This window comes from Cydia splendana, chromosome 19 (assembly GCF_910591565.1).
Source record: "Cydia splendana chromosome 19, ilCydSple1.2, whole genome shotgun sequence".
NCBI classification, from domain to species: Eukaryota; Metazoa; Arthropoda; class Insecta; order Lepidoptera; family Tortricidae; genus Cydia; species Cydia splendana.
The window spans coordinates 14,555,294-14,582,698 of record NC_085978.1 but is presented as its reverse complement, the minus strand read 5'-3'; the positions used below and the strand labels follow the sequence as shown (position 1 = coordinate 14,582,698).

At 38.4% G+C, this 27,405-nt stretch overlaps 2 protein-coding genes across 3 annotated transcripts; one reads left to right on the top strand and one right to left on the bottom strand.

Moving 5' to 3' along the window:
* The first annotated feature begins 1,960 nt into the window (after positions 1-1,960).
* On the top strand, positions 1,961-16,096 carry LOC134799813 (outer dynein arm-docking complex subunit 1-like). Its single transcript, XM_063772217.1, has 11 exons — positions 1,961-2,175; positions 4,416-4,541; positions 5,734-5,928; positions 6,344-6,483; positions 7,085-7,259; positions 7,943-8,122; positions 11,808-11,958; positions 13,301-13,472; positions 14,095-14,236; positions 15,057-15,202; positions 15,949-16,096. Exons 1-11 carry the CDS (start codon positions 2,110-2,112, stop codon positions 16,085-16,087), a joined length of 1,632 nt encoding a protein of 543 aa, XP_063628287.1. The 5' UTR covers positions 1,961-2,109; the 3' UTR covers positions 16,088-16,096.
* Positions 16,097-21,214: 5,118 nt separating this feature from the next.
* LOC134799812 (zinc finger protein 37-like) lies at positions 21,215-25,954 on the bottom strand. Of its 2 annotated transcripts, none has more exons than XM_063772216.1 (3): positions 25,551-25,954; positions 23,726-23,847; positions 21,215-23,004 (listed from the first exon to the last, which is right to left on the bottom strand). In XM_063772216.1, exons 1-3 carry the CDS (start codon positions 25,660-25,662, stop codon positions 21,709-21,711), a joined length of 1,530 nt encoding a protein of 509 aa, XP_063628286.1. In that variant the 5' UTR covers positions 25,663-25,954; the 3' UTR covers positions 21,215-21,708. The 2 variants fall into 2 exon arrangements, with proteins under 2 accessions (XP_063628286.1, XP_063628285.1); XM_063772215.1 differs by having other exon boundaries at positions 23,726-23,854; positions 25,555-25,954.
* Positions 25,955-27,405: the final 1,451 nt, after the last annotated feature.

The following is a 27,405-nucleotide window of genomic DNA, read 5'->3' as shown; positions in this document are numbered from 1 at the left end:
TGAACGGCACAGTCAATTTCGGGATTTTTTTAGATTAAGTACATTTTATTATTTTTAATTAAAAAGACATTTCGCAATATAATTTTTATTAATTTATTGTTAAGACTGAACTGAAGTGTTAAATATGAAATGCGCTTTTCCTAACATTTTACTTTACACGGAGTCTGTTGTTCAATATGAAATTGTATGACCTAAATATCATACGAATCATTGTTTACATTTAGAGGTGTTATACTACATATATACTATTTAGGGACCCTATCTTATTATCAGGTGATTTAGCAAAAAACGAGAACATTTTCTTGCAACAGGGTCTTACTACCGAGCCCTGAGGGTCTACCACGAAAACGAAAAACAAATTTTCGTTATCTGCCTCTGTATCGCTCTTATATGCAATAGATACCTCTGTCAGTATACCTTGCAGGGTGCTTGGTGGAATATCCACTTTCAGATGAGACTTGGATATGTAAATATTGTTTTTGTACGTCAGTGTAACGCTCGTGACTATAAAATATTCTAGATGTAAAAGTACCACCGACTGAAGTCATATAGCTACTTAATTCTCGCTACAGACTTTTGTTACAAGTTTTATTATTCTAAAATAGCTGCATTTAGTATTAATTAAGACATCGTCCGTGTTTGGTACCTTATGTCTCGAAGGTTTTAAATGGCAAATATAAACGTTTAAAAATCTACTCGAACTTAAATAGATAACGGAACAATAGACTCCCATAAGATTTAATAATTATATACATGTGTGCAAAACTACCGTGAATGTTAACAATAGTTTTTATATTTAATTTCTTAAGCACAAACTTAATTTCTATGGCGAGTATAACTTCATAGTCATTCCATTTTATCCGATTATTGTGATTGTATCGTTATGGGTCATATTTATGTTTGGGATGACAAGGTAAAATTGAGGCCCTATGATGCCTCCTTGAGGTACACCTTTAAAAAAACATATGATGCTGGTGTAAGCCTAACGGGATTTTTGTCGATAAGAGACAAGGCATTAGTTAGTCTCTCTATCATTCACTTGTCAGTAAGATATCCATAATTTACCTAGCGATAACTGCTGTTACAACGTGTCGAATGCTTTTATGTGATCCAAACGATATAATTTTAAAATAGTATTAGTGTTCACAGATCATCTGAATCAGTGCAAATGTACTTAATGCCACTTCATCGTAACTTAAGGTTTAAATCATGTACTTACATTCAAATCAATCAATCATGTACTTCATTTGTTTGTGGAATTTAAATAAAGCATGAAATTTTACGTACCGTGGTGTTTAAGTTTGCTTCCTATAGTTCCTATCTTTGTTGTCGTTACCCTATCAGTCCTACTAAGTTTCAATTTTTTTTCTGAATTATATGAACCGGATGCTAGTCCTTTAAAGCAAATCCTGTAGGTGTAGAACAAAACTAGAAAGAGGGAAAACCTGATGCTAGCGCAAGATATACATATATGTATATTATTATAACCTTTGACAGTTGCCAAAGGTCCGTTATCTCTGCAGCGTACTGTACATACGCGCAAACGCTAAATTAGGTAGATACCCACGTGAGTATTTTTTTTATCAGATTTGAATAGAATTTGATGAATAGATAGATTGCCCTATTCTGTACGGTACTAGTATATTTACTTAAGCGCAATTTCACTGTGGTTTGTATGTTCTAAAAAATCCTTCTCTAAGTTATGAAAACGTATAGAATTTTCGTAGGTAACTCAATGGAAAATTACAACAGTTTTCTTTTCCCAAATTTTGATTTCATATTTATTTCGCCCAGAATGAGGAACTCTTGGAATTTACCAAATTTAATCAAAATCTGACGAAATAAAAAAAATCAGTCCTCGTCTCGTCCAGTTACCTACACCAGCCTACACTCTTTCTATTTCTGAACATCTATGTAGATGAAGAGCGATCTTTTTACTCAAAAAGTCTCATTAAAAAGGGTCAACTCATGGCGAAAAGTAAATCACACCATTCAAATGCCTTTCAAAAGTGACAAACTAAAAATTCTTCTGTCAGTGTTGTATTTACGCTCTTTCAGACGAATATTTTATCACTGTTCATATTATTTTGAGATTATATATTTATCACAATGCCACAGCAAGTGGAACAGAAGACTATTGACCCCGAAGCGGAGCTCAGCAATGTGCAGCGCATGGTAAGTACAAATAATTATAAGTTTCCTATGTTCGTTGACCTACCAGAGACACGTGTGTAGTTTTTGTACGGTTTTCTGCAGGATCCCGTTTTAGTGGTGTACGTGCTCATATGTGACGTCCCACGGTCAAAGGTACCTTATGGCGGGTATGGAGTTATGCATACCCCAGTAATCTACAATAAATAAGCTATCGATAACACAAAAGATCAACCTTCTAGGTTGCGTAGTTACAGAGATATGATTTTTTGAAAATAATGTTGTGAAATTAGCAACTTTACGATAGAGAAGTTTTAAGTTTAGCCGCCTAAAAAACTATGTTCCTGAAGTAAGTTACATAGTTGACTACAAATAATAATACCTTATATATGTGAGATTAAAAAAATATTGCGACTTGTTCTGTAATGCAAATAGAAACTTTTGATATCGACTGATTTATGTGTATACTAGCCAATCTCTTGAAAATAAAGTTTTATTTCATTTTCACGATTGATTGCAATGAGCTCTCAAGATTTAAATTCTATCTATTAGAAAACGACACTGACAGACAGTTTAAGCAAAAAACAATACCGATTTAGAGGTGAAAATGTATTTTCTGACTTTTTCATATAAAATCACAAAATTGAATATTTTTACTTTTAATGTGACACACAATCAATTTTTCTGAGCACATATGAAAGAAATTCTGTCATTCAAATGAAATAAATCCTAAAACCCCAACTAAATACTATATTTAACCCCTTATGCCACTTTAAACTTACATAACAATAACAGTATTTGCTCCATACATTTACGAAAAGGTACCTTATGGAAATAAATCTAATAATACATCACTACAAAATATCAATCATATTACAGTTTATCTTTTATGAATAGAAAATATTAATTTACATTAAACTGCCCCAAATTTAATTAGTTCTTCGTCATAATAATCTTAAAAAAGACCAATAATTTGTATGTAATGAAAAGGTACCTTGTGATTAAGTTACATGATGAGGCATGATGATGATGGAACAGTTAGGATAAACTAATAATATTTTGGGGTTAAGATGGTATAAATCGTCTATTTCTTATCAATAATATATTTCGGTTGCTATTGAAGATAAGCGGCATTGAGGTTCAATGACCTCAGATATTCCATAAGGTAATGCGTCGGGTATTGGCATTTTTCAGCAAACCAATGGCTGATTTACTGCATGCGACCAAACCAAATGAAGATTATTCTAGTTAAGAAAGACTTGACGAGAGTAACTTTGGTATAATAGCAGGCTACTTGGATTTGTGATGTCGGTCTATGTACGGTTATAATATTTGCGAGGCGCCCCAACCAGAACTGAAATTATCAAATTAGTTTTGCAGAATGCTAATACAGTTCTCTACCAAACTTCTTTTCCCGTATTGACTAGTTTTTTTGGGAATTTTCAATCTTTTTTCCATAAGGTACCTTTTCTACTAAACTCTGAGACGACATTACTAGGCTTATAACTAACTTATAACAAAAATAAAAACAGGTAAACAAACGTTACGCATTAAGGTTTCAGATCACACAATAAAAAAAAATTGAGCATTTTTTCACCTCTTTACAAAACATTTCATATCTCCGAAACTAGAAACCCTCATAAGGTACCTTTTCCCGTGGAACGTCACATATAGTAACGTTCACACGAGCATTCTGTTTGCGGGATACTGCACGCATACTACAGAAAACTGGATCCTGCAGAAAACCGTACCCGCAAAAAACTGTAGGTACGTCAGTGGGAAAGAGGGGCTATTCAAGTATTCATTGCTTTTCAGGATACTTTCTGCTGAGAGGGATAGAGAAAGGGAGTTTTCCCTGTCCCTCTTAGCAGCAAAATAGCGGAGTGTCCGGCCAAAGTCTCCATTCAAAATAAAAGGGTGACCGCACGGTCGCCGACAAATCTTCAGCCAAGGTGACTTTCCTGAAAGGACAGGGAGAGAAAAATCTAAAAAAAATTGAACTTGTGTCCCTGAAATAAACATTCGTGATTCGAGGCTTCTCAGTCGTCAGGCCGTGGGTAGATAGGCAAGATACTTTTTTGGAGAACCTCATTCTACCTCGGTACCTCACTTGTATGAACTTACTACAAGTATGAACTTGTGGTTCTGGAATAAACTTTCGGGAGCGTGAGAGCGAAGAGAATGAACTGGGTGTACGGGAGGCGACCATCTGTAGCTTATCTTACAGACTGCCTGATAATTGATTGCCATGCGTCTTTCCTCAGTTCAAGAAGCTCGCGCCAATGTGCAGCGTGGAGAAGCGTGCTGGTGGCGAGCCGCAGCTGGCTCCTCAGGAGAAGCAGCTCGGCATATTGACTCACGAGCTTCATGAAACCCTGCTATGTATCAACGTAAGTAAAAGGACTTCGACTTGCCAGTTCTTATTGCCCTTAATGTAGAATGTAGATGATTAAGTAACTAAGTACGTAAGTAACACTTAATTGTACGGAAGAGAGGAATACAGGTACATCAGATCTCTTCTTCCTCGCGTTGTCCCGGCATTTTGCCACGGCTCATGGGAGCCTGGAGTCCGCTTGACAACTAATTCCATGATTTAATTGACGTATATATAGCACTAGTTTTTACGAAAGCGACTGCCAGCTGACCTTCCAACCCAGAGGGGAAACTAGGGCCTTATTGAGATTAGTCCGGTTTCCTCACGATGTTTTTCTTCACCGAAAAGCAACTGGTAAATATCAAATGATATTTCGTACATAAGTTTCGAAAAACTCATTGGTACGAACCGGGGTTTGAACCCGCGACCTCCGGATTGAAAGTCGCACGCTCTTACCGCTAGGCCACCAGCACTTCTTCAGGTACATCAGATAGACCAAGAAAATATGAACTCTGTAAGAGACAATGTATGAATATAATGAATACGAAGAACAACATACTAAATAGAACATAAAAATACATATAGAAGTTACAACATAGAAATAGAGTAAGTAACTACTTACACGCAATCATTTTTTCGATAACTTCTTCATAGAATAACATAGTTTTTTTTCTATATCCCTTTAAGTGCATACATTCCAGATTCCAGATCTGGCGACAGCACTAATAGCGCTTTCTTTCTAAAGTCGCTCCAAGCACTGCACGTGCACTTCACATCCTATTTACGTACGTACCTAATTCACGCGAGGGGACCAGTACGGTTACCATCAGTTTGTCACTGACATAAACGCCGTCGAGAACGTAATTTACTTTCTATACATCTCGCTCGCACTCGCATATTAGTGCAAACGGGACGTATATAAATTAAATTACGTTCTCGACGGCGTTTATGTCACTGACAAACTGATGGTAACCGTACAGAACTTGAGCATCGTAAACAGGCGCATCTATCAGCTTTGGACAGACCATTCCGAAAAAGAAGCACGCTTCCGAAATATGCTGTGGTACAAACAGCAACACTCCTAATTGTATGGAGGACCTTATTATATAAGGCATAATTAAGGTCCACCGATGTACAATTCACAGTATGGGTGATGGTACGTTCGTAAAAGGATATGAACGGCTGATTTAATTCATCTTGTATTACAGCTGGCAAGAAAAGGTCAACACGGCCTCCGCGACCGTGTAGCGAAGAAGAGCACTTGCGTATCGATCATGGAGTACGAACACTTGGACTTGGAAGTGCGGGATGAGCGCAATCAGCAGACCGAGCTGGACTGTCTCAACTACCTCGCCACGAAGCAAATGCGGGAGTTGATGAAGAAAGTACCTACGGAAGCTGATGTAAGTAATTATTTCTTCACTCTTCGCTACAAAATTGGTGAAATATCTCTTGGTTTGTTAAAGTACAAAACATGAATTTAGATATTGAACTGCTATTTATTTTGATTACGGTCAAGTATTAAATTTGGTAGGTGAGAAGTGAGAAGAGACGGGCATATATTGACCAGGCCAAAGAGAAAATCAACGTAGTGACGTATCAGGAGCTCAAAAGAGTGGCAGAGAGAAGAACGGAATGGCGATTACTCCACCGACAAGAGCTAGGCTTTAAGAATAATGCTGATGATGATGATTTATTTTGATTATGCCCTTCAATTGGGGAACGAATTTGCCAAAACGTACGCTGCTGTATCCTTAACTTTCAGAAATAGAAGTAACAATTTTTGTTCTTCTACGTGTTGTTAACCTTCATATGCAGGAGCTGGCAATGATCGACTACGCAGCCGCCCGTCTCCGGCGCATGGAGAACCGACTGGACTTAGCCACCAAGCGATTTTGTGTTGTCAACACGGACAACAAGCACGTTCGGGAAGAGATTCACCGACTGATGGTTGAGAGGTAACTAATGCCTTCATAATTCTTCAATATTGAATTCATACTATATCCCGACGTTTCGAACCCTTTACAGCGTTCGTGGTCAAAGGGTGACTGAGGATTTGAGGAAAAACTACACTGTGCAAAAACTACCCACTTACAAAATAATGAACCATCATAAACTATAAATTTTAAGACCAGGTTATAGGTACATGCAAAATTTCTCCTTAGATTGGCAATTATCAAAAATGCAGCTTTGGAGTATTTATCGACTGGACCTTATTAAACCGGCCGAGTTTTCCGCATCAATTGATGATGATTGATGACCTACCGCCTTTCAGAAATTCACGAATCAATCATCATCATCATCATCAGCCTACTCTCGTCCACTGCTGGACATAGGCCTCTCCTATTGCACGCCATTGAGCACGATTTGCGGCAACTCTGATCCAGCTCTTGCCAGCCGCCTTGCGAAGGTCATCGCTCCATCTAGTCTGAGGGCGTCCTACGCTACGTTTGCCGATGCGCGAGAACTCCACTCGAGAACTCGTCTACCCCAACGGTTATCGGTTCTACGGCTAATATGACGAATCAATCAGTCTATCCCATTATCTTCAATTTACAGGAACAGCTTCAACATCCAATGGAACCGCACCATCGGCAAGCTGGTGAAGGGCAAGGAGTATCTCATGGACATCTTTGAGATCGCGGCCACCGCCTTCGGGGACAGGGACGAGTGCATCAGGAAGCTGGAGGCTTTGAAGTGGAAAGGGCTGTTCCAGCTGAACAGGGATATTGCGGTTTGAATCTTGAATTGAGTCGCTTAACTTCAAACTCGGGGAAATCCATCTGTCAGATTATGCGATTTTGGTAAAGAGGTAATAGGGTAGATATTTGCTGAGAGGGTCGAATGGATTTACCCGAGTTTGAAGGCGACACAATTATGATTACAGTAGTAAAGGAGTTGGAGGACTTACTAACTTAACCTAGCCTCCCAGAGATCTTTAAAAAGGCCTCTTATTCCATTCTATTTCCCTATTTTTACAAATCAATATTGCATTTGTCTTGGCAAGTTTTTGGGCGGATATAGAGTCTATAGGAAAAGTTCTTACTTTAAGGGGCACGCCTCTTTACTGACGTGGAGTGTTAGTAAAGCTTAGTTTCCAATGAAGGGCCACGAAAATCACGAAATCATACGCGGATCCAGAATTGGTCCTATGGGGAACATCATCATCATCATCATATCAGCCAGAGGACGTCTACTGCTGGACATAGGCCTCCCCCAAAGAGTGCCACAATGACCGGTCTTGCGCCACCCGCATCCAGCGGACTCCCGCGACCTTTACCAGGGAACATGACATAATACATCTCTTCTCTTTCCACACAGACTGCACTATTATGTGTGGGACAGAATACAAACTCTGGCGATTTTTCGCTTAAAATTAACATTAGTAAAGTTATAAATATATTAACACTGTTACAGGAAATGCAATCCTATGAAGGCGAGATTAACCACCTAGCTAAACTGGAGGAGTTCTTGCGCGTAAAGGGCTCCCGCAGGATTTGCGAAGCGGATGAGGTGGAAGAAGTGAAGAGGCAGGAGGAGATCCAGCGATGCGAGAACGAGATAGCGAGACACGACGCGCTGCTGAATGAGATCTTTGTACGTTAACCATCTATGTACTTCTGCTTCTACTGCTGCTTCTAGGCCAATTTTACCCTTTCCGCCCCTATGCTCACAGCGAAAGTTCCAGAGCCAAATTTTAGACCGCTAGCCAGGAACAGATTTCCATGACCAATCGCCTCGCGGGCGAAAACTCGTATATGGTTAACGGCTATGTACGAGTATGATGAACCCTCGTGGACGCTGCCGCTACGTTGGTGGGTTGAGGAATGGCAGCCACCGAAATACGTAAAATTAAATTTAGTCACCGCCTCCCGCTTGATACTTTGTCAGATGATATTGTGAATTAAAAATATCGTCAGAAAGAACGTCAGCTAGTCGCATGAAAATTTAAAAAACAAGCGATAAAAAATAATAAAATAAGTAGGCTGCAATTTTTTATTTTACATTTTCATGTCATCAACTGACGGTCTTTCCACCGCGATACAACCTGACGCGGCTGACTATTTTTTTAATTCATGATAGCATAGATCTAAACATTCATCTGACAAAGTATCAGCCGGGAGAAAAACGTGCATTATTGAGCTATTAAATGTTTACTTTTTTTTAATTGAGCTATCCTATCAATTATCATCCACGGATCAAGATCAGTCGATCTTTGATCGATTGGCTTAGATCTACAATCGATCTGTTAGTGTTTTACACCCATCGCTTATTAGTCGCTTGTTGCTTTCGGACAGTTGGTCGTATAATTAATGTGGACAACACGAAAACCTACAACCGGCCAAGTGCGAGTAGGACTCGCGTTTCAAGGGTTTCGTACATTAAGTCCGACTCACGCTTGACTGGATATTTGGCAATTTTCTTAAAAAATAACTTCTAACCAATGTATTTTAAAATTAAAAAAAATATATACTTATTTGAAATTATCAAGATGAGCTCTTTCATTTTAGTAGGGGAACCCACGATGCTAAATCGGGATTTACTCGAGCGTCATACAGACCTATTGGAATCGAAATATTAAGAGAGAGAGAGAGAGAGATAAGAGATCTTTATTTGCATACCATAGTACAGATGTTATATATGTTGCAGTCAACTGGTCAAAAGAACTTTTAACCGACAAAAACAGGCAAAACTGCTTTTGACCGAGCATGTTGGTCAAAAGTAGTTTTACCTGAAAATCAGACCTATTTCTGGCAGCAGTTTCGTTTTTAGGGCGTAGCAAAAAAAAAAATAACCCTAACCTACCTATCTCTGGGAACAGTTTCGTTTTTAGGGCGTAGAAAAAAAAATAACCCTAACCTACCTATTTCTGGGAGTACTTTTGACTGATAGTAACAGTCACAATTACTAATAACCAATTTTCAGGTAAAACTACTTTTGACCAACATGCTCAGTCAAAAGCAGTTTTGCCTGTTTTTGTCGGTTAAAGTTCTTTTGACCAGTTCACACTTTTGACTGCGACATATACATGGACCCTGGAAAGGGTGTAGCAATAATTGATGGTTCACAATTTCACAGTTTTGGTTATTATTAATTACTACTGACTTATACTTAGGTTCGATATTATAATACTTATACATTTTCTAAATTGCACTTTTAAGTTGTAACAGCCTCTTCTAACGAATACTTGAATCTTATTACCTATAAACAAGGACTACTACATTACGTTGATGATAAGAAGAAAAAATATATATATAAAGTTTTTTTTTCAGCGAGCCGGAAAGCGTCTACAATTTTTTTTAAATTTCGGGAGGTTGGTGGAGGGTTAAAAAATCATTAAGCAGTTTGTGGGTTTGGTCGTTTTTGTCCACTTTAATACTATTATTTTCTATAACTTAATATAACACACACAGTATTTCTATTCAACGAAATAGATCCTTTCAATACCACTCTTAGAGGGTTGAAAAACAAAATTAATAATAAATTAAATAGTTACGATTAATACAATCAAAAGTGAGTAATAATAATGTATAACATAAGTACCAGTAACACGCTAGATATAAGTAGGTAGTAAACAATTGTACTTCTTCTTATAGTTTAAGTTAAATAATTCAGGTCCGTTGCAACAACAATACGTTTTCGGCACTGTATTGTCAATCTTATATGTAATAGTTTTCAATGTATCTTTTCACCTCAGCAGCTCGAACAAGGGTACTTTGCTTCGTAAAAACAGTGAGCAAAATGCGATTTTGCTCACTGAGTGAGACAAAATGACATTCAAGTGACCTTTATAGTCAAATGTCATTTCAACATGCGGGGTCTAATACAAGATCGAAATACTTGGATTCTATTATCTCTGTCCCTTTCACACTGTTAGCAAAAAGAAACAGACAAAAAAAGTTAAAACGACATTCATCGCTATATTGACGGTTTATAATAGACCCCCGAAAAACTTCAGACCGCATCGTTCCAAACCACATACGAGTATGGATTCTTATTAATAAATTAATAAAAATAAAGTTGTAGATTTGATAAAAACTAATAAAATACTATATTTTAGGTATTTTATTGTACAGTTAAAATAATTACTTAACTCAAAAATATACAGATTATCATGCAAAATTAATTATTTTACTTTTAAGAATTTCTACCATAGTTGACAAATAGTACGTATCCGCAATTCGGACCGTATCATACAATTTTTTTTTTACAAAAAAAGCTGTCGTTTGAAGTGTCAATTGGTGGTTATTTCCATATATTATTTTACTGAAATTTATTATTAAGTTTTGTTTTTGTGTTCGATTGCGGTAATTAAACTTAATTGTTTATATATCTTAAGAAAACATAAGTGCAGTGATGAAGAAGGATTACATTTTTCAAGTTGCCTAATAGGTATGTTCTCACTGCTGAGATGAAAAATTTTGTGTACTACACGAGATCAAAGTTATTTACATCTCGTGCGCTTTTAAGTCCCTTACTACGCTCAAGATTCTAAATTAGATTCACTCGCTACGCTCGTGAATCTACTATAGAATCTTTCGCTTGCACGGGACTCAAAATAAGCACTCGAAGAAATATCAAACTTTGATCTCTTGTTGTACAAATAACTATTTTTGTAATGACTGTTTGTGCCAAAATAAAGAGAAAAAAAAAACACTTATTTGTAGGCATTTTCTTAATCTGACGAACACAAGTTTGACGCCTAATTTTTACATTGTAACCGTCAGATTAAGGAAATGCGTGCAAATAATTATCAGATTTAGTAATAGCACAATTATAGCGTTAATTTGGACTAATATGACCAAATCCACAATCTGCTTAACATTTTTTTTAATTTTAACCCCCCACCAACCAAGGGCTCAACATAGGTGGCTAAAAGGGGTAAAGGTAGACTATACGGGGTAGCAAAATATCACTCATATCTTAATCGGAGGCGCTCGAGTAAACACAAAAATCCCCTCTTGGGCTCCCCTACCATTTGATATATAACACGATACAGTTTGATAAACTTTATTTTTTAACTTTCTCATTTATCCCCCAAAAGTGTAAGGGTAAGGGGCCCCATGCTCAAAATTCATTTGTTTACGTTACATGTCCATCTTTGGGTCACTAATTTATGTATAGGTACTTATGTATAGCAAATTTCAACTTAATCGGTCCAGTAGTTTCCGAGAAAATAGGCTGTGACAGACGGACAGACAGACAGACAGACGCACGAGTGATCCTATAAGGGTTCCGTTTTTTCCTTTTGAGGTACGAAACCCTAAAAATCGACTTCCAGCAATACGCGGGCACCAGCCGCGTGCTCAGCGTTGTGAACAACTTCACACAGCGCGAGATAGAGAACTTCCAGTGCTTCGTGCTGCTGTGCGAGGTGCTGCAGGAGTCGATCTTCCTGCGGAGGGAGCTGACCAGGGCGAGGCAGCTCATATGTGAGACTCTTTTATTTAATATATTTAGCTGTTTGCTTAGCGTCGTGAACAACTTCGTAGCGAATTAGACGCAGAGCTGCTGGTTCTAGTTCTTTCTGCTGCTTCGTGCTGCTGTGTGAGGTGCTGCATGAGTAAATCTTCATGCAGCAGGAGCTGACCAGGGTGAGGCAGCTCATATGTGAGAGTCCTAGAGCCCATCTAAGCTATGTTTGCTTTGAATAGATCATAGTGAAGGAGTGTCATTATGAACATCATATTTTTATAAAAAATTGACGTGACATTTGCAATGAAAAAGTATGACAAATGTAATGCAGAGTTAACTTGGTCCAACTAACTTTTTTTAATTAACTTTTTTTATTTAAGTTAACTATATTTTTAATGTTTCTGACACTTAGAGACCTTTACATCTCTAAGTCAACTTAGGCTAGTAATTATGTGAAGCTATACTGTCTTTTTATGTAACATACGAGCACAAAATGCCGTGTCTTACAGCTACTCGTACATGTTATTACTATTTTAATATTATTATAGGCCGGTAGCTTGAACATGTCATGCTCGCTTAAAAGTCTTTGCTTACGGTGGCGTCGTTGATCGGGTCGCCACTTTCCCGAATGAAGGTTGAGGGAGGCGATGGCTGAGATACGCGTCATACTCGTGAACGGGTGCTGTTTGTGGAGACTGGTCTGTTTAAGCTAACACAAGCTATTATACTTAGTAACTTTATTTTTATTAATTAATTACAGTGAGACGCCTCATTCTGCTCTCGTATGTTTCTTTTCTCTTAATGAATGTATTAATTATACAGGATATTGACTCTTGGAGACCCTATACATCTCTAAGGATAACTTGATAAACTATATAATCTTATAGTTCTGACACCTAGAGACATTTACACCTCTAAATATTATAGTTTTTTTTTTGTATTTTGTATCTGTATTTTTTATGTAATTCGACATTAAGAGACCATATACATCTCTTAGTAATTGTAATACGTTAGATTGAATTCTTAGTTTTATTTTATAAAATTGTTGATGTTATTATTTTTGCATGTATGTAAATTCAATGATGACGTGTAAAAGTGCCCTTGTGGCCTATTTGCTGAATAAATGTTGATGATGTTTGATGTTTGATGCCAACTCTATATTTATTATTTTTACAATGTTTAAAATTCCCCGAATATAACTCGGATACATACATGCTGGGATGAGGCCATTTTGTGGCACTTACTTCTTTCTACGTATTTCTTATATGTCTTTTGTTTCGTTTGTGTTTACGAATAGAACTATGTATTTATATTCTATTCTTTCTATACTTATGACACGTTTTAACATTTTTTACCCAGTGGACCAGCGCGACATCAACGAGGCCCGAGAGGAGATGCAAACCAAACGTCTGGTCAGCATGAGACTAGCGTTAGACCAGCAGAGAGCCAAGGTGCAAGAAAAGCGAGACCTGGATGTAGCCGCGGAAAATACCATCATCAAGGTGATGAAAGGCATCGACGACTTAGTCAGGTACGAACAGCAACACTTATGTCCATCGGTGGACCTTATGCCTTTTGTAATAAGGTTTACGAACTGTCAGTTTGCAGTGTGGGCGATGGTATGTGCGATCAGCAGAGTCAAGGTGCTATTGAAAGCCACCGGACATTTAGTCAGGTATTTGGGATCAGCAGAATCGATGAGGCTCAAGACGCGATGCAAACCAAACGTCTGGTCAGCATGCGGCAGAGAACCAAGGTTTAGGAAAAGCGGGATTTGGATGCAGCTGCTGACTGAACCATATTATATGCTGATTGAAGTATGTCAAGTATTGCAACGAACTAGAATAACTATAGAATTCTGACTAAAGCTCAAAAATACCCCACGTGAGCGACGCAGCTGTTGTGTGCAACTTTGTAATGCCGCGCAAGATGTTTATATAGAATTTTACTTTAGTCAATCAAAACTTTCAGTGTCCATGCGAGACCAGACCAGCAAGAGAGCGAGGAAATCTTACCAATATATATACTCTCCCGGCCGATGTCGACCACGGCGACTGTTTCAACTCCGCTGCTGAAGACGTTCGTGTGCCCGCGTGTGGCTTGCGAGCCGATCTTACCAATATCAAAGAATTAAAGACGTCCCCTATTTGCAGACTGGCGAAGTGCGACACCACGCCTCTCCTGTCGCTGCTCGGCAACCACCGGGAGGTCACCAAGTGGAACGTCACCAAGTTCCTGCGGATCCTCGAGGCTGAAGTCAAGAGCCTCATCGAAGTTTGCTACGGTGCCGTCAAGGTCTGATTTTTTTTCATCATCCCGCGATTTCGTGTGTGTATAAAAGTCGTTTAAAACCCCCTACCCTACCTAATGTCTTTACACTCAGCAGCAGAAGTTGCTAAGCGTTTAACCCCCTACCTTAACTATGCTATACAGTCAACAGCAGAAGTGGGCGAGGTGTTCAAAATTACCTTGACACGCTCTTATTCTCTTAACAATAAAGTCTCGTCAAGATCCAGTAGTTTCCAAGTTATTATTAAGAGCAGTGAGAAAAAGATAACAGTTGTCAATAGGCACACAGCTAAGATGCAAACACAATACATACTTGTATGGAGATTTTCAGTCTTCTAAAATTAATTCTGTGTGGCCTATCAATAACACAAAAGAGAAAATTACACAGAATACATTCACAAATTCCATTATCTACCTAAACACAACTGGCAACATCGTCTTATCACGACAGCTCTAGGGTGGAGCAATATTTTTCAATAAAAAGACACGTCAAGGTTGTGTACCTTTTTTCTAATGCAAAAAAAACGAACTATAGGCCTCGTGCATGAACTATAGGGAGCAGAATAGGAGCCGTCAGATTTTTGGCGCGAGGCGTAGGTAAAGGTAAATGTGTCGTTAATGCTTCCGATGTAGCCCACAAGATGGCAGAACCTACTATGCATAAGAGTAAAACGTACTGACGAGAACGGTAGATGGAAGCACTTGCTTTGGCAATGTACATGTGCACATATGTTTCCGATTCAGGCCACAAGATGGCAGACCCTCCAACGCGCACGGTCCCTATAAGTTTAATGCGACTCTATACCAGTTGCAATATGTGTTTCAGCCACCAGCCCCGACCCCAACTCCCGGCGGGAAAGGGCGTAAAGCGATGGGGGAGCCGGCCAGCGTCAAGCTGGTGGCAGATCCCTACGTTGTGACCCTGCATCCTAACAGGATTGAGAAACTAGTGCCATACCAGCCGTGCGCTTAGTAAGTTTTCTTCATCTTCTTTTCAGCCTATTATCCTCCATTTTGGCGTTGGGATGTAGACATTAAGGCCTAAATCGTATTTTTCCACTTTCTTCGGTCCTGGACAGTTATGGCAGCCTAAAACCTCACCCCATTCCCAAACACACCATCAGAGTGTGGAACGGAACGCCAAGAATTCTTTTGTACAAAAGTTACCAATTTTGATACATTTTTATACGTTTAACCTTTAACCTTTCAAATGCCCCTGTCCTGTCAAAAAATTCCAATTTATTAAGCAATCATGACAACTTCTTGTTTAATAACCCTTTTCCAGGCATAGTACGATTTATCGACCACATATGCGCCAATAGAATTTCAACTTTAGCATTCCAATTTCAGGTTCAAATTAGATTTCACTTTCGGAAAATGAGACTTGTCTTCAAATGAGTCATCAGGGCTTGATAAATTGGAATATATTGGTATGACTTGGGAAAACCTCTTAGATTGGTGCGGCCTGGAAAAGGGTTAAGTTGAATATACAGTGTGGAAAGATAATTTGGGCCCTGGAGTTCCCTCCACCTTACCTGCAGTTTTGTTTCTTTTTAAAAATAAAGGAATGTCTCCTTTAAGTAAAATGAGCCAGCTTAAGGATTTAAGGTACTTTCCCTCCAGGGCCCGACTTATCTTTCCACCCTGTATATTAAATCGAAATCTGTTTCCCAGTTTTGCCTATCCCTATCCTTATTTAACCAACTTCCCTGTCTTAGCTGCGTGGAAGACTACTTAATGAACCTGATATTCGAGACTCTCGCTGTTCCCGCCGACCGCGATTACGTGGAGACCATCTTCCATCTCGAGGCCATCAACACCAAGTTCGGGATATACACGCTAACCAACCCCGCGTAAGTATACCTACTTTATTTCCCTATAGTGTATTCCAGACGAGGTAATCAAATCGGCCGATTTGATCAGAAATGAAATTGACGTCAATTTCCAATTTAATCTCCAATTTCAGATTTATGGTGATATTAGAGCCCTCTAAATTGAAAAAATACCCCAAAACGAAAATACTGGCGTCACAAATTGGTATTCTTGCGTCCGCGCTCCATTTTATTGGTAATATCGGACATAATCGTCGGTTGAATTCGACGAGCCAAATTGGCGTTTGCGTCCGCACGGCCTGATTCGATCGGACAATTTAATCAGATTAGCGAAAAATTGACTCGTCTGGACACGCCTTATATGACCAATGGGGCGATACTCCTCCTTTTGGGCATTCTCGGCTTCGTTCGGCTCAGCATTGCGCCGAGCAATTATTAGGGTTGACAGAACTTGACGTCCCTTTGCGTGCACGGTCACAGGTAAGATAATGACCTGAATTTTGACATCCCTAAATATCCGAAAGAGATAGTGTCATACATTAGAAAGGGACAGCATGATTCGTCCCTGAATCGGAACAAACTTCAGTTTTGTAGGAAGTGTCCTTTCTGTACGGTAGTACTATTATAGTACTATTATCTATTCTGTGACTGTGGTATGACACAAAAGTAAACTCTAGAGGGCAGCATAGTAGTGAGATTGACTGAATTAGCATGACAAATACGAACGTTTCCGAGAAAGTGCGATGGAAAACGATTATGCACTAGATCTCCCATATAACCATTCCAGTCGCAGAATCACAAAGTGGTAACTAAATGTCAGATGTGTCGTAACAGAGTCCACACAATGTGTCTAGAATTGTTTCGAAACAAAGTGTCGTCGCCGTGTCTACACTTTTCCGTAACAAGGTGTCAACACATTTGTGTGCACTTTGCGTGCGGTTTGCGACTAAATCTGACAGCAAATTTGTGACAGCAAATGTCAATATAAAATACCTCTTGAAAACCAAGGTTTGTCAAACTACTATTAGTGTCTCGTGTGCTCGTAATTCTAGTAAGTCATCATGGGCAATGCAAATGATAATAATCGACCGAAACCATATAAACACCCAACACCCGTCAACCTTTTACAGAAAAGTTTTTAAAGAAATTCAATAAGCTACTTAGGTCAGGCAACGAATGCTCCAAAAGTTGTAGAGGGAAATGCTCGGAACACAATTTTTGACTCCGTAACTCGGTTTGACAAGTTAGGAGGTGAACATATCAAAAGTCCCCGGCCGTAGCCCTTGAGCGGGGGGGAGAGAGGGGGCTTTGAAGGTCCCATTTTCCCGTTTTTCGATTATATCTCGGAAACTATGCATCTCAGCGACATGGCCACTTATACAAAATGAAAGTTAATTTAATTTGTTACAAGTTTATTCAGTCAATTTTTTCGATATGTTGAATAGTTTTTGAGATATCCGCTCTTGAAAGTTTATTTAGGGCTCTCAATTTTATCTTGATATATCTATATCAGTGAAGGTGCTAGGCCGTGTTTGGTATCGTTTTCGTATAAATCTGGGGTGCTGAATCCATTTAAGATATCACATTGACACCATTCCACAAAATAAAAATAAATCTTTTTAGGGTTCCGTACCTCAAAAGGAAAAAACGGAACCCTTATAGGATCACTCGTGCGTCTGTATGTATGTCCGTCTGAATACACAAAATAGTTCTTTACCTATAGATGACAGGAAAACCTATTAGAAATGTGCAGTCAAGCGCGAGTCGGACTTAATGTACGGAACCCTTAATACGCGAGTCCGACTCGCACTTGGCCGGTTTTTTTGAAACTCTTCTTGACGCTTAACCGCTGAACCGATTTCGTTGAAATTTGGTATAGAAATAGTTTGCGTCCCGGAACAGGACATAGGATAGATCTTATAACCAAAATCATCTTTTGAAGGTGTGAAAAGTGGCGTGGAAATTTGTACGGGAAATCAATAACCGCTGAACCGATTTATATGAAATTTGGGATGGTCTACATCTTTGATTTAGTTAAAAATGATGAAAAAACATGACTTCAAACCTAAACTTAAACAGTATTAACTTCAAGAAGTCAATTCTGAATTCCCCCCTACACCTCATTTCACACCTTTAAAGGATGATTTTTGAGATAACTTATTATATCCTGTCTCGGGACTCAAAATATATGTGTACCAAATTTAAATTAAAACTGTTCAGCAGTTTAAGCGTGAAGAGGAGTTTAAAAGAAAGTATTTTAATAAGTTTATATGTTTTTACTTCGGAATGGTGTCAATGTGATACCTTAACTAAATTTGGTACTGCGAATTTATACGAAAACGATACCAAAACATGGCCTCGTAGCTTTACTGTTGTAGAAGTCAAAATAAAATTGAGAGCCGTAAATTCTTATTACTTGGCCAAACTTGTGTAGAAGGAAAAGGTAAAATAAAAGTCTTCGGCAGGAATATAAGACACAAATATATTTTTTTTTTTGCGTTACTATTTCATTCATCAAATATAAACATACCTTGATTATACTATTCTAGTGAGATCCTCATAGATAAACAAAAACATTTACTTAAAAAATTACAAGGTCGAAATGTCACGGAACTTGTGAGAGTAATATGTGAAAAATATAAACTTTTATGACAAAAAAAATCTGGACACAATTTAAGAATCACCCAATTGCGTCGCGGAATCATCTGTATTTTTGCTTGTTTCATTACCTCCTCGCTTCTTTTTTGTCCTTTGTATTCTGTAGCAATTTGTTAGATCTGAAAATAAAGATAACTTGCGTCGTCACGGATGTCGATTTATAGGTTTTAGGGAGTGCAGAATTCGAAAACGATGATCATTTTATAATCCAAGATGGCGGCTACGTATTTTGTCATAAAAGTGGAATCCAAAATAGTCATCATTTTCGAAATCTGCGCCCCCTAAAACCTATAAAACGACATCCATGACGACTTTTATGACATAGTGCATGGCCGCCATCTTGGAATCCAAAATAGTCATCATTTTCGAAATCTGCGCCCCCTAAAACCTATAAAACGATATCCATGACGACTTTTATGACATAGTGCATTGCCGCCATTTTTAAATTGAAAATGTTATCATTTTCGAAATCTGCGCCCCCCAAAACCTATAAAACGACACCCATGACGACTTTTATGACATAGTGCATGGCCGCCATTTTGGATTCCAAAATGGTCATCATTTTCGAAAGCGGGGCCCCCTAAAACCTATAAAACGACATACATGACGACTTTTATGACATAGTGCATGGCCGCCATCTTGGAATCCAAAATGGTCATCATTTTAGAAATCTGCGCCCCCTATAACCTATAAAACGACACCCATGACGACTTTTATGACATAGTGCATGGCCGCCATTTTGGAATCCAAAATGGTTATCATTTTCTAAATCTGCGCCCCCCAAAACCTATAAAACGACACCCATGACGACTTTTATGACATAGTGCATGGCCGCCATTTTGGATTTCAAAATGGTCATCATTTTCTAAATCGGGGCCCCCTAAAACCTATAAAACGACATCCATGACGACTTTTATGACATAGTGCATGGCCGCCATCTTGGAATCCAAAATGGTTATCATTTTCGAAATTTGCGCCCCCTAAAACCTATAAAACGACACCCATGACGACTTTTATGGCATAGTGCATGGCCGCCATTTTGGATTCCAAAATGGTCATCATTTTCAAAATTGGGGCCCCCTAAAACGTATAAAACGACATCCATGACGACTTTTATGACACAGTGCATGGCCGCCATTTCGGATTCCAAAATGGTCATTATTTTCGAAATCAGCACTCCCTAAAACCTATATATCGACACCCATCTCGACTTTTATGACAAAGTGTTTTGCTACCATCTGCATGCAAGACATTTCTATTATTTTTACGTACAAAAATGGCCCCCTGTCAACTTTCAATCGAGATTTAATCGATAATTTATTCGATTAATATTCAGATTAATTCAATTTCAATCTATGTTAGGTCGACTAAACTAATCGCGATTAAAATTTGAGAATTAACTTTTTTTATTCCATTAATTAGTCGAATAAACAGTTAATCGATTAATGCCCATCTCTGACCACGGCATTTTTACACTTTGAGAATATCTGAAAACAAATCAACACAAGGAGCCATTTTGCAAATCCAGTAACATACCAGTAACTTTGTTATTACTTTTGACAGCGCGTGTCATGTGTCAACACAGAGTCGACACAAAGTCGAAACATTGCACCTACTTTGTGACTGCAATATTTCTCAGCCTTGAACCATATTTATACATCATAATTAACAAGTTTCGTAGTATGTAAAGCGTTATTTCTGTTATTTAAGTATAGTATACGCATCGAAGTACTAAAAATGCTTCAAATAATATAGTTATGAACACAGGCACTGAGAAGTAAACAATTTCATTTCCGGCTAAACTAAAACAATGTGGTGGCGCGTTGATTATATTACACTTAGTTTATCAAATCACTCGAGCAGTTTAATTCCCCATAATAATTTAAGTCATATTGTAATATAAATGCAAACAATATATAATTACGTCTTGTAATCCGTTTTAGAGATGGCGTATTAATGTCACTTATTTTTATTTAAGTATTTTTCCATCTGACAGTTTCCATTTGACAGGAACAAAATGAACGAATGAACGAATGATTTTGGCATAAAGTAGTCGCAAACCCGAAACAATGTGTGCACACGGCGACCACACTTTATGTCACTTTGTGTCATGTGTCGACCCTTCCCCATTTCTGGTAACTGTGTCGACACGGCGACGACTCTGCGACTGGAATTGTGACCGAAACAGACGGTGTCGACACAAGATGTGTCAACACCGCGTCGTAACGGCGACTGGAAATGGTTGTATGGGCTGTACCACGTTTTACTAATTACATTTTTTTTACAGGAAACGTCATCCATTCAGGCAGAGTACGAATAAAGGAGAATAATTCATTTTTCTACACGGCAAAATAAACTCTTCATATTAGATTACGTAAAGTTTGTAGATTCAGAGTTTTGATATTAGAATTAAAATATGAGTATTTAATTTAATAAATCTTTATTACCTACAACTCTGCGTTTTTATCATTAAAAAACCTAAACACGATCTACGCTAAAGGAGTTGCTACATTATAAGTATTCGGTCGCCGAACACTTCTTGCTGCTATAAGCATAAATGAAATAACATAGTACAGTAACAGCTCGGCGGGTTCTCTGTTCGTAGTCGGTTTCCACTACAAAGCGGGAAAACGCGGGGATAGGCTATGAGCGTAGCACTAGGAAAACTTTGGCAGTAAATGCGTTAGAATACGGTTCTCTGCCCCTCCCAGACGGTGTTCGAAGACCGGATAGAAATAATAAGTAAATATTAGTTAGACCAAGAAAAGTCTGCAACGATTTTGATAACACACGTAGTGGAAGTGTTATTTTAAACGTCAAACTTCTATGCAGTTATGACATATAAACTGCGTATGCTACCAAAATCGTTGCCGACTTTTCTTGGTCTAACTCTGACCCCTTTTATTTAAATCGACTAGGCTAGGCCCCAACTAGGCACTATTGGCAATGTGAGCCCTAGGTAAAAATACTCTCAATAAATTACCTACATTATTCCTTAGCCATGCTAACAGCCTTTATAATGACCGGAGCTACCCTCTTGAAGGACCGAGCTCGCTCATTCTCATGAATTTTACCATGCCTCTTCAAATCGCACTTCTGCACACACGCGTACTCACACAGCTCACATTTAAACCGCTTATCGCCTGTGTGCCTCTTGATATGTCTGTCCAAATGATTCTTACTAGCAGCCTCATATGCACACCACAAACATTTATAAGGTTTCACTCCCTTATGCAAATTCATGTGTTTGGTTAAAGTACATAGTTCGGTGAATCCTTTGTTGCATTCTTTGCATACGTATGGACGTTCTTTAGTGTGTACACGAAGGTGGGACACTAATCTACTTTTTGTAGCACATTGGTAATCACAGACAGCGCATACGACGAATCCTGAGTGTTTCTTCATATGGTATGTTAGTCTATTTTGGTATGGGGTTTGGTAGTAGCATGTGTTGCATTGGTAAGATTTATTTGTTGGTTTTTGCTTTGGAGTTTTTAGTTTATTTGCCTCACATTTAACACTCGATACCTTCTTTATTCTTCTACCATCTACCTTACAGTTTTCTATAAAATGTACTTTAACATCCTTGACATTTTTGCTTGAATTTGAAGCTAGAATATCTTTTATATTATTTTTATCATCGCTTTCTTGACTAAATTCAATGTCAATGGGTTGGTTCATTTTATAAATTTCCACTAAACTTTCATCTTCAGATTTTACATTTTTTAATAATTTTCCTGCATCAATTTGGATATACGGCGTCTCTTTAAGTTTTACTGTTTCTATAGATATGGTGTGGTTAGATTGGTTGAATGGTTCTTTGACAAAATGACTCATTGATTGCTCCTCGTTACCAGTCACTTCAAAACTCTGCGATACTCCAGGCTCAATCTTAACCATCTGACACACAGTCGGTTCTCCAGGCTCGATCCAGGTCATAACATTATTTGTAGGATTTTCTGGACTTTTGTCAGGCTCTGTTTTAACTACGACATGTTTCAGATCTTCAAGACTTTGAGTTTTATCAGGCTCAATCCTAAGCACAGTTTCGTCCATTGGATTTTCTGAACTTTGCCTTTTACCAGACTTTGTATTAAGCGTGGCATCTGTCGGACCCTCAAGCTTTCGGGTCTCCCAAGGTTCAGTATTAGAGTATGTCTTATTCTTGATACCTTCCGGCTTTTCAACTTCACTGGGCCCAATAGTCTCCAGTGTGAATGTTGGAAGGGTGTCAACTAAGTTGTGCTGCTGTCGATCGACAGCGGCAATGGCGTCTTCAGTGAGCTGTGAATTATGAAGAGTTTTGATTAGAGATAAAGTGATTAGATTCTGAGTAGAAAATGTATACAATTTTCCAATAGGGATGGCCGGTCGAAGTATTTAGCAGATGGCGCCAGCATAGCTTGCCCTGTCAATCCCTAGAATTGTGTCAAATTTTTGTTTATTTAATGGAATTTTATGCCCTGGATGCCAGCCCTTTAAGCCAAATCTCATAGAAAAAACCGGGCAAGTGCGAGTCGGACTCGCGCACGAAGGGTTCCGTACCATAATGCAAAAAAAAAAAACGAAAAAAAAAGCAAAAAAAAAACGGTCACCCATCCAAGTACTGACCACTCCCGACGTTGCTTAACTTTGGTCAAAAATCACGTTTGTTGTATGGGAGCCCCATTTAAATCTTTATTTTATTCTGTTTTTAGTATTTGTTGTTATAGCGGCAACAGAAATACATCATCTGTGAAAATTTCAACTGTCTAGCTATCACGGTTCGTGAGATACAGCCTGGTGACAGACGGACGGACGGACGGACGGACGGACGGACGGACGGACGGACGGACGGACAGCGAAGTCTTAGTAATAGGGTCCCGTTTTACCCTTTGGGTACGGAACCCTAAAAAGGGGCAAGCTATGATCGCGCCATCTATGCAAACCTTTGACAGTTGCCAACCCCATTCTAACACAAAAATTTTAAGCATAACTTTAAATAGAAATGCCTAACTATAGGTACCTGGTTCTGATGCAGCAATCGGTTTAGGATGCCTTCTGAGATGGCACATTTCTCCTGCAGTCTGCAGCACTTGTCCAGGGTCTCCAAACAGGGGGCACAGAGCGCGTGTGGCTTGATGCGGTCTGCCATCTGGAATTAAATATTGCAACATTTCGGTATCTTGTCGGTAGCCCGATGTATCATTTGCCGAATTTCCATTTCCGAACGTGTTTTTTTTTCAAAAACCGTTAAATTTTCCAAACTTTTGAAAAAGGCATCCCGTAGTAGCCATTAGGTTCAGGTTAGATTGGTGACCCCCCTTAAAAATTCAACGGTTTTTAGAAAAAACGCGTACGGACATATGAAAATTTCGAGGTTTTAATAATCGGCTTTAGGGCCGGTACAGACGGACTGCAACCTTACTGCAACTTGTATGAGAACTGACGTTGCAGTTGGCGTGCAGTCTGAGTGCAGTTCCCGTACAAATTGCAGTCGGGTTGCAGTCCTTGATAATATTTCGGAGATGAGATAGGAAAACTAGGAAACCAATAATGGATGGTTCCATAATACCAGTTGAGTAACGAGAAACTGTCCGCGCTACATTTAATCCTGGAAGTTATCTCTATGTCGGCGGCCGATCGTCAAATCCGCCCGATCGTGAAGTTCCTGTGTAGGTAATGTTTTGATGGTATTTTTTATTATAGTTATTTATTATACAAGAAGTTACAACTTTTTTGTAAGGACAATGCTCCACAAAACTACATTTAGTTTGACTGTGGAGTCTCACTATACTATACTTAATAAAATTTAAATATTATAATAGGTTTACATTTGGGAGTTAAAATACTTAGGTAAGTAGGTATGTTATGAATACTCTGTAGGGGAACAACACATCTCCTATAGAGTATTCAGGAGATACCTTTTTAGACTATTTTTAAATCTACTTTTTTTGGGCTCTTTGACTATATCCGCGGATTATGTAGAAATAAACCAATAGATAGGTAGGATAGGTTCGTTAGGTTGCTTCAGACACCTATTTTCATGATCTGGCGGATATATCGGCCGCCGATATGTATATAAATATAGATAAATATGTACATTGCTTATAGTTCGTTTTTTTTAGCATTAGAAATAAGCTAAACAATCTTGATGTGTCTTTTAATTGAAAAACACATTTTAAAAATAAGTTACGGCCAATATGTAACAATTATGAATCTAATATATACGATCATTTATATTCTTCTGCTTTCATAAGTAATAGTTACTGATTTTTAAAAAGCGTCTTTCAATTAAAAGACATGTCAAGATCGTTTACCTTCTTTCAAGTTCTTTCTAATGCTAAAAAAAAACGAACTATAGATAACATCCACAAGACAGGCACAAATATTCGTGATAACACATACCTAAACAAATGCACTCGCCAAAATTCGAACCCGGGACCTCCTGCTATCGACTCCGGGTCACTATCGACTAGGCTAGGATGTACTTAGTTAACACATTAAGTACCTACATATTTAAATATTGTTCGCTTAAGAAAATAATACTAAGATGCGTGAAATACCTAGTACAAAATATTGTAGTCGGGACAGCTGCAATAGATGGCGTTGCCGGCATAGGAAAAAAGGTCGTTAGTATTTTCGTGCACTAGCAGTTTTGTACTTAGAGTTTGGACATAAAAAAATAGGTTGATTAACCGTAGGAGTCGTAGGACATGCATCTTTAGGAATTTCGTACATTAGATATTTTGATTTTCGATGTTCTGTCTTTAGGAATTTCGTACTTAGGATATTTGATTTTAGAAATTATGCTACATAACCTCTTAAAATAGGTATAAAATGAAATTTACATACCGATATAGCAGTCATTCTCTCGAACGCCTGTTCATATCTTGTTCGTAATATATTGTAAACAGGAACTTTGCACGCCAAACATGCTCGACAAACGAGCAAATCCGGCATTTTATATATTTTCTTCGCTCTAGTTTGTTTTCGTTACGTGCGCTGTGATATGACGAAAGCTAAGCTTCAAACTGCCAGACAGACTGAGGAAAATGGCCCCCGCATTAGTGCCCGCATGCTAGCCCGCATCTGTTCTTCCATCCTTTTCTCTAGCGTTAAACTTGGCGCAACTATCTCGCTCTAACGGGCGACCGTTATCGACTGTGACGACTTCCCCTCGCCTATCGTCGGGCTTCGAAAATACGAGCTCGCAAACGCCGGATGTCATATAGAGTTGTTACAACACGATTTGATGTTAAGATAACTACTTACGATGTTTTTATTAGGTAGATATTTAAATTTTACTCAAATAGCTGGGCTCAATAGACTTGACATTGCCATAGCTTTCCCCTGTCATTCCTACCACTTCTACCCATAGTGTCAAATTCTTCAAGGAACAGGGGATACCTAAACTGGCGTATTTTATAAAAAACCTATCAAAATAAGGTTGGCAGATAGGGTTGCCAGATGGTCGGGATTTGGCGGGATTCTCCCGATTTTTAGCAGGTGTTCCCGATTCCCGACAAAGTGTAAACTGTCCCGAAAAACAGCTTCACGTTATAAAACAATAATTTCAAGTTCCGAACTGTCGTCGAGCGAGCGAGCTGACGTAGTGCCAATAATGAAAATATCGTTGTTTTTAATACAATTACTTTAATTTGAATGTATTTTTTTTAGAGATGCCCCGAATAGTGAATTTGGCCGAATAGCGAATACCGAATATTCGGCCTCTCTCTCGGCCGAATACCGAATATTCGGCGACCGAATATTCGGCATGACATGCGAACATTTTGAGTCACAATTATTATACAAACTGTTCGCCATCATATAAAGTACTACGTTTGCTAAGATATAGAGTCAATCAAATCAGACCCATGATAAAAATAAAATATTTTGTAATCGATAAATGCTCAAAAACGTGCCTTCGTATTTAACTACTTTCCAAGAATACATTTTAAATATTAAATATACCTAGTTTTTGGTAATTTTTTTTGTAATTTTTCTTTTTAGGTAGATGCAACAGTTATTCGGTATTCGGCCGAATAGTAGGCAACATTCGGCCGAATACCGAATATTGGGCAAAGTGTCCGAATAGGCCGAATACCGAATAGTTGCCGAATCATGGCATCGTGGCAATCGTGGCATCTCTAATTTTTTTTCCCGACTTAAGTCCCAAAATCCCGAAAAATTGATATTGTTTCCCGATAATAGCGCCTTTCGATCTGGCAACCCTATTGGCAGATCGAAGTATTTTACAGATGGCGCTTGTCCTGTCAGCCCTAATAAAAGTGCCTAATTCTTATTTTTGAGACAGAACATGAGAATATAATATTCCCCACAGCATAACCTACCTAGGATTATTGGAAATGAAACCGTACATTTATGCTCTTGTTTTTTTTTCGGTAATAGTCGCTCTCGGTTAGATATTGTTTAGCCGATTAGACCTAACCTAACCATTAACAGGATACTGAAGTTGAACAAAAAATCAACAGAATATGAAATAACAAGTTTAAAATTTTAATAATTTTATCCTATCCTATTTCATTTCAATAACTACAATAATAATACCATACATAAAATGACAGTGACAGCATGACACTGACATTCGTAACTGTGTTTTCAGAGCTAAAAATTACGTGTTTCAATTATTGTTTTTACATTTTACGTTTTTTCTGAATATTTACAGCGTCTATCTCGTTAGCA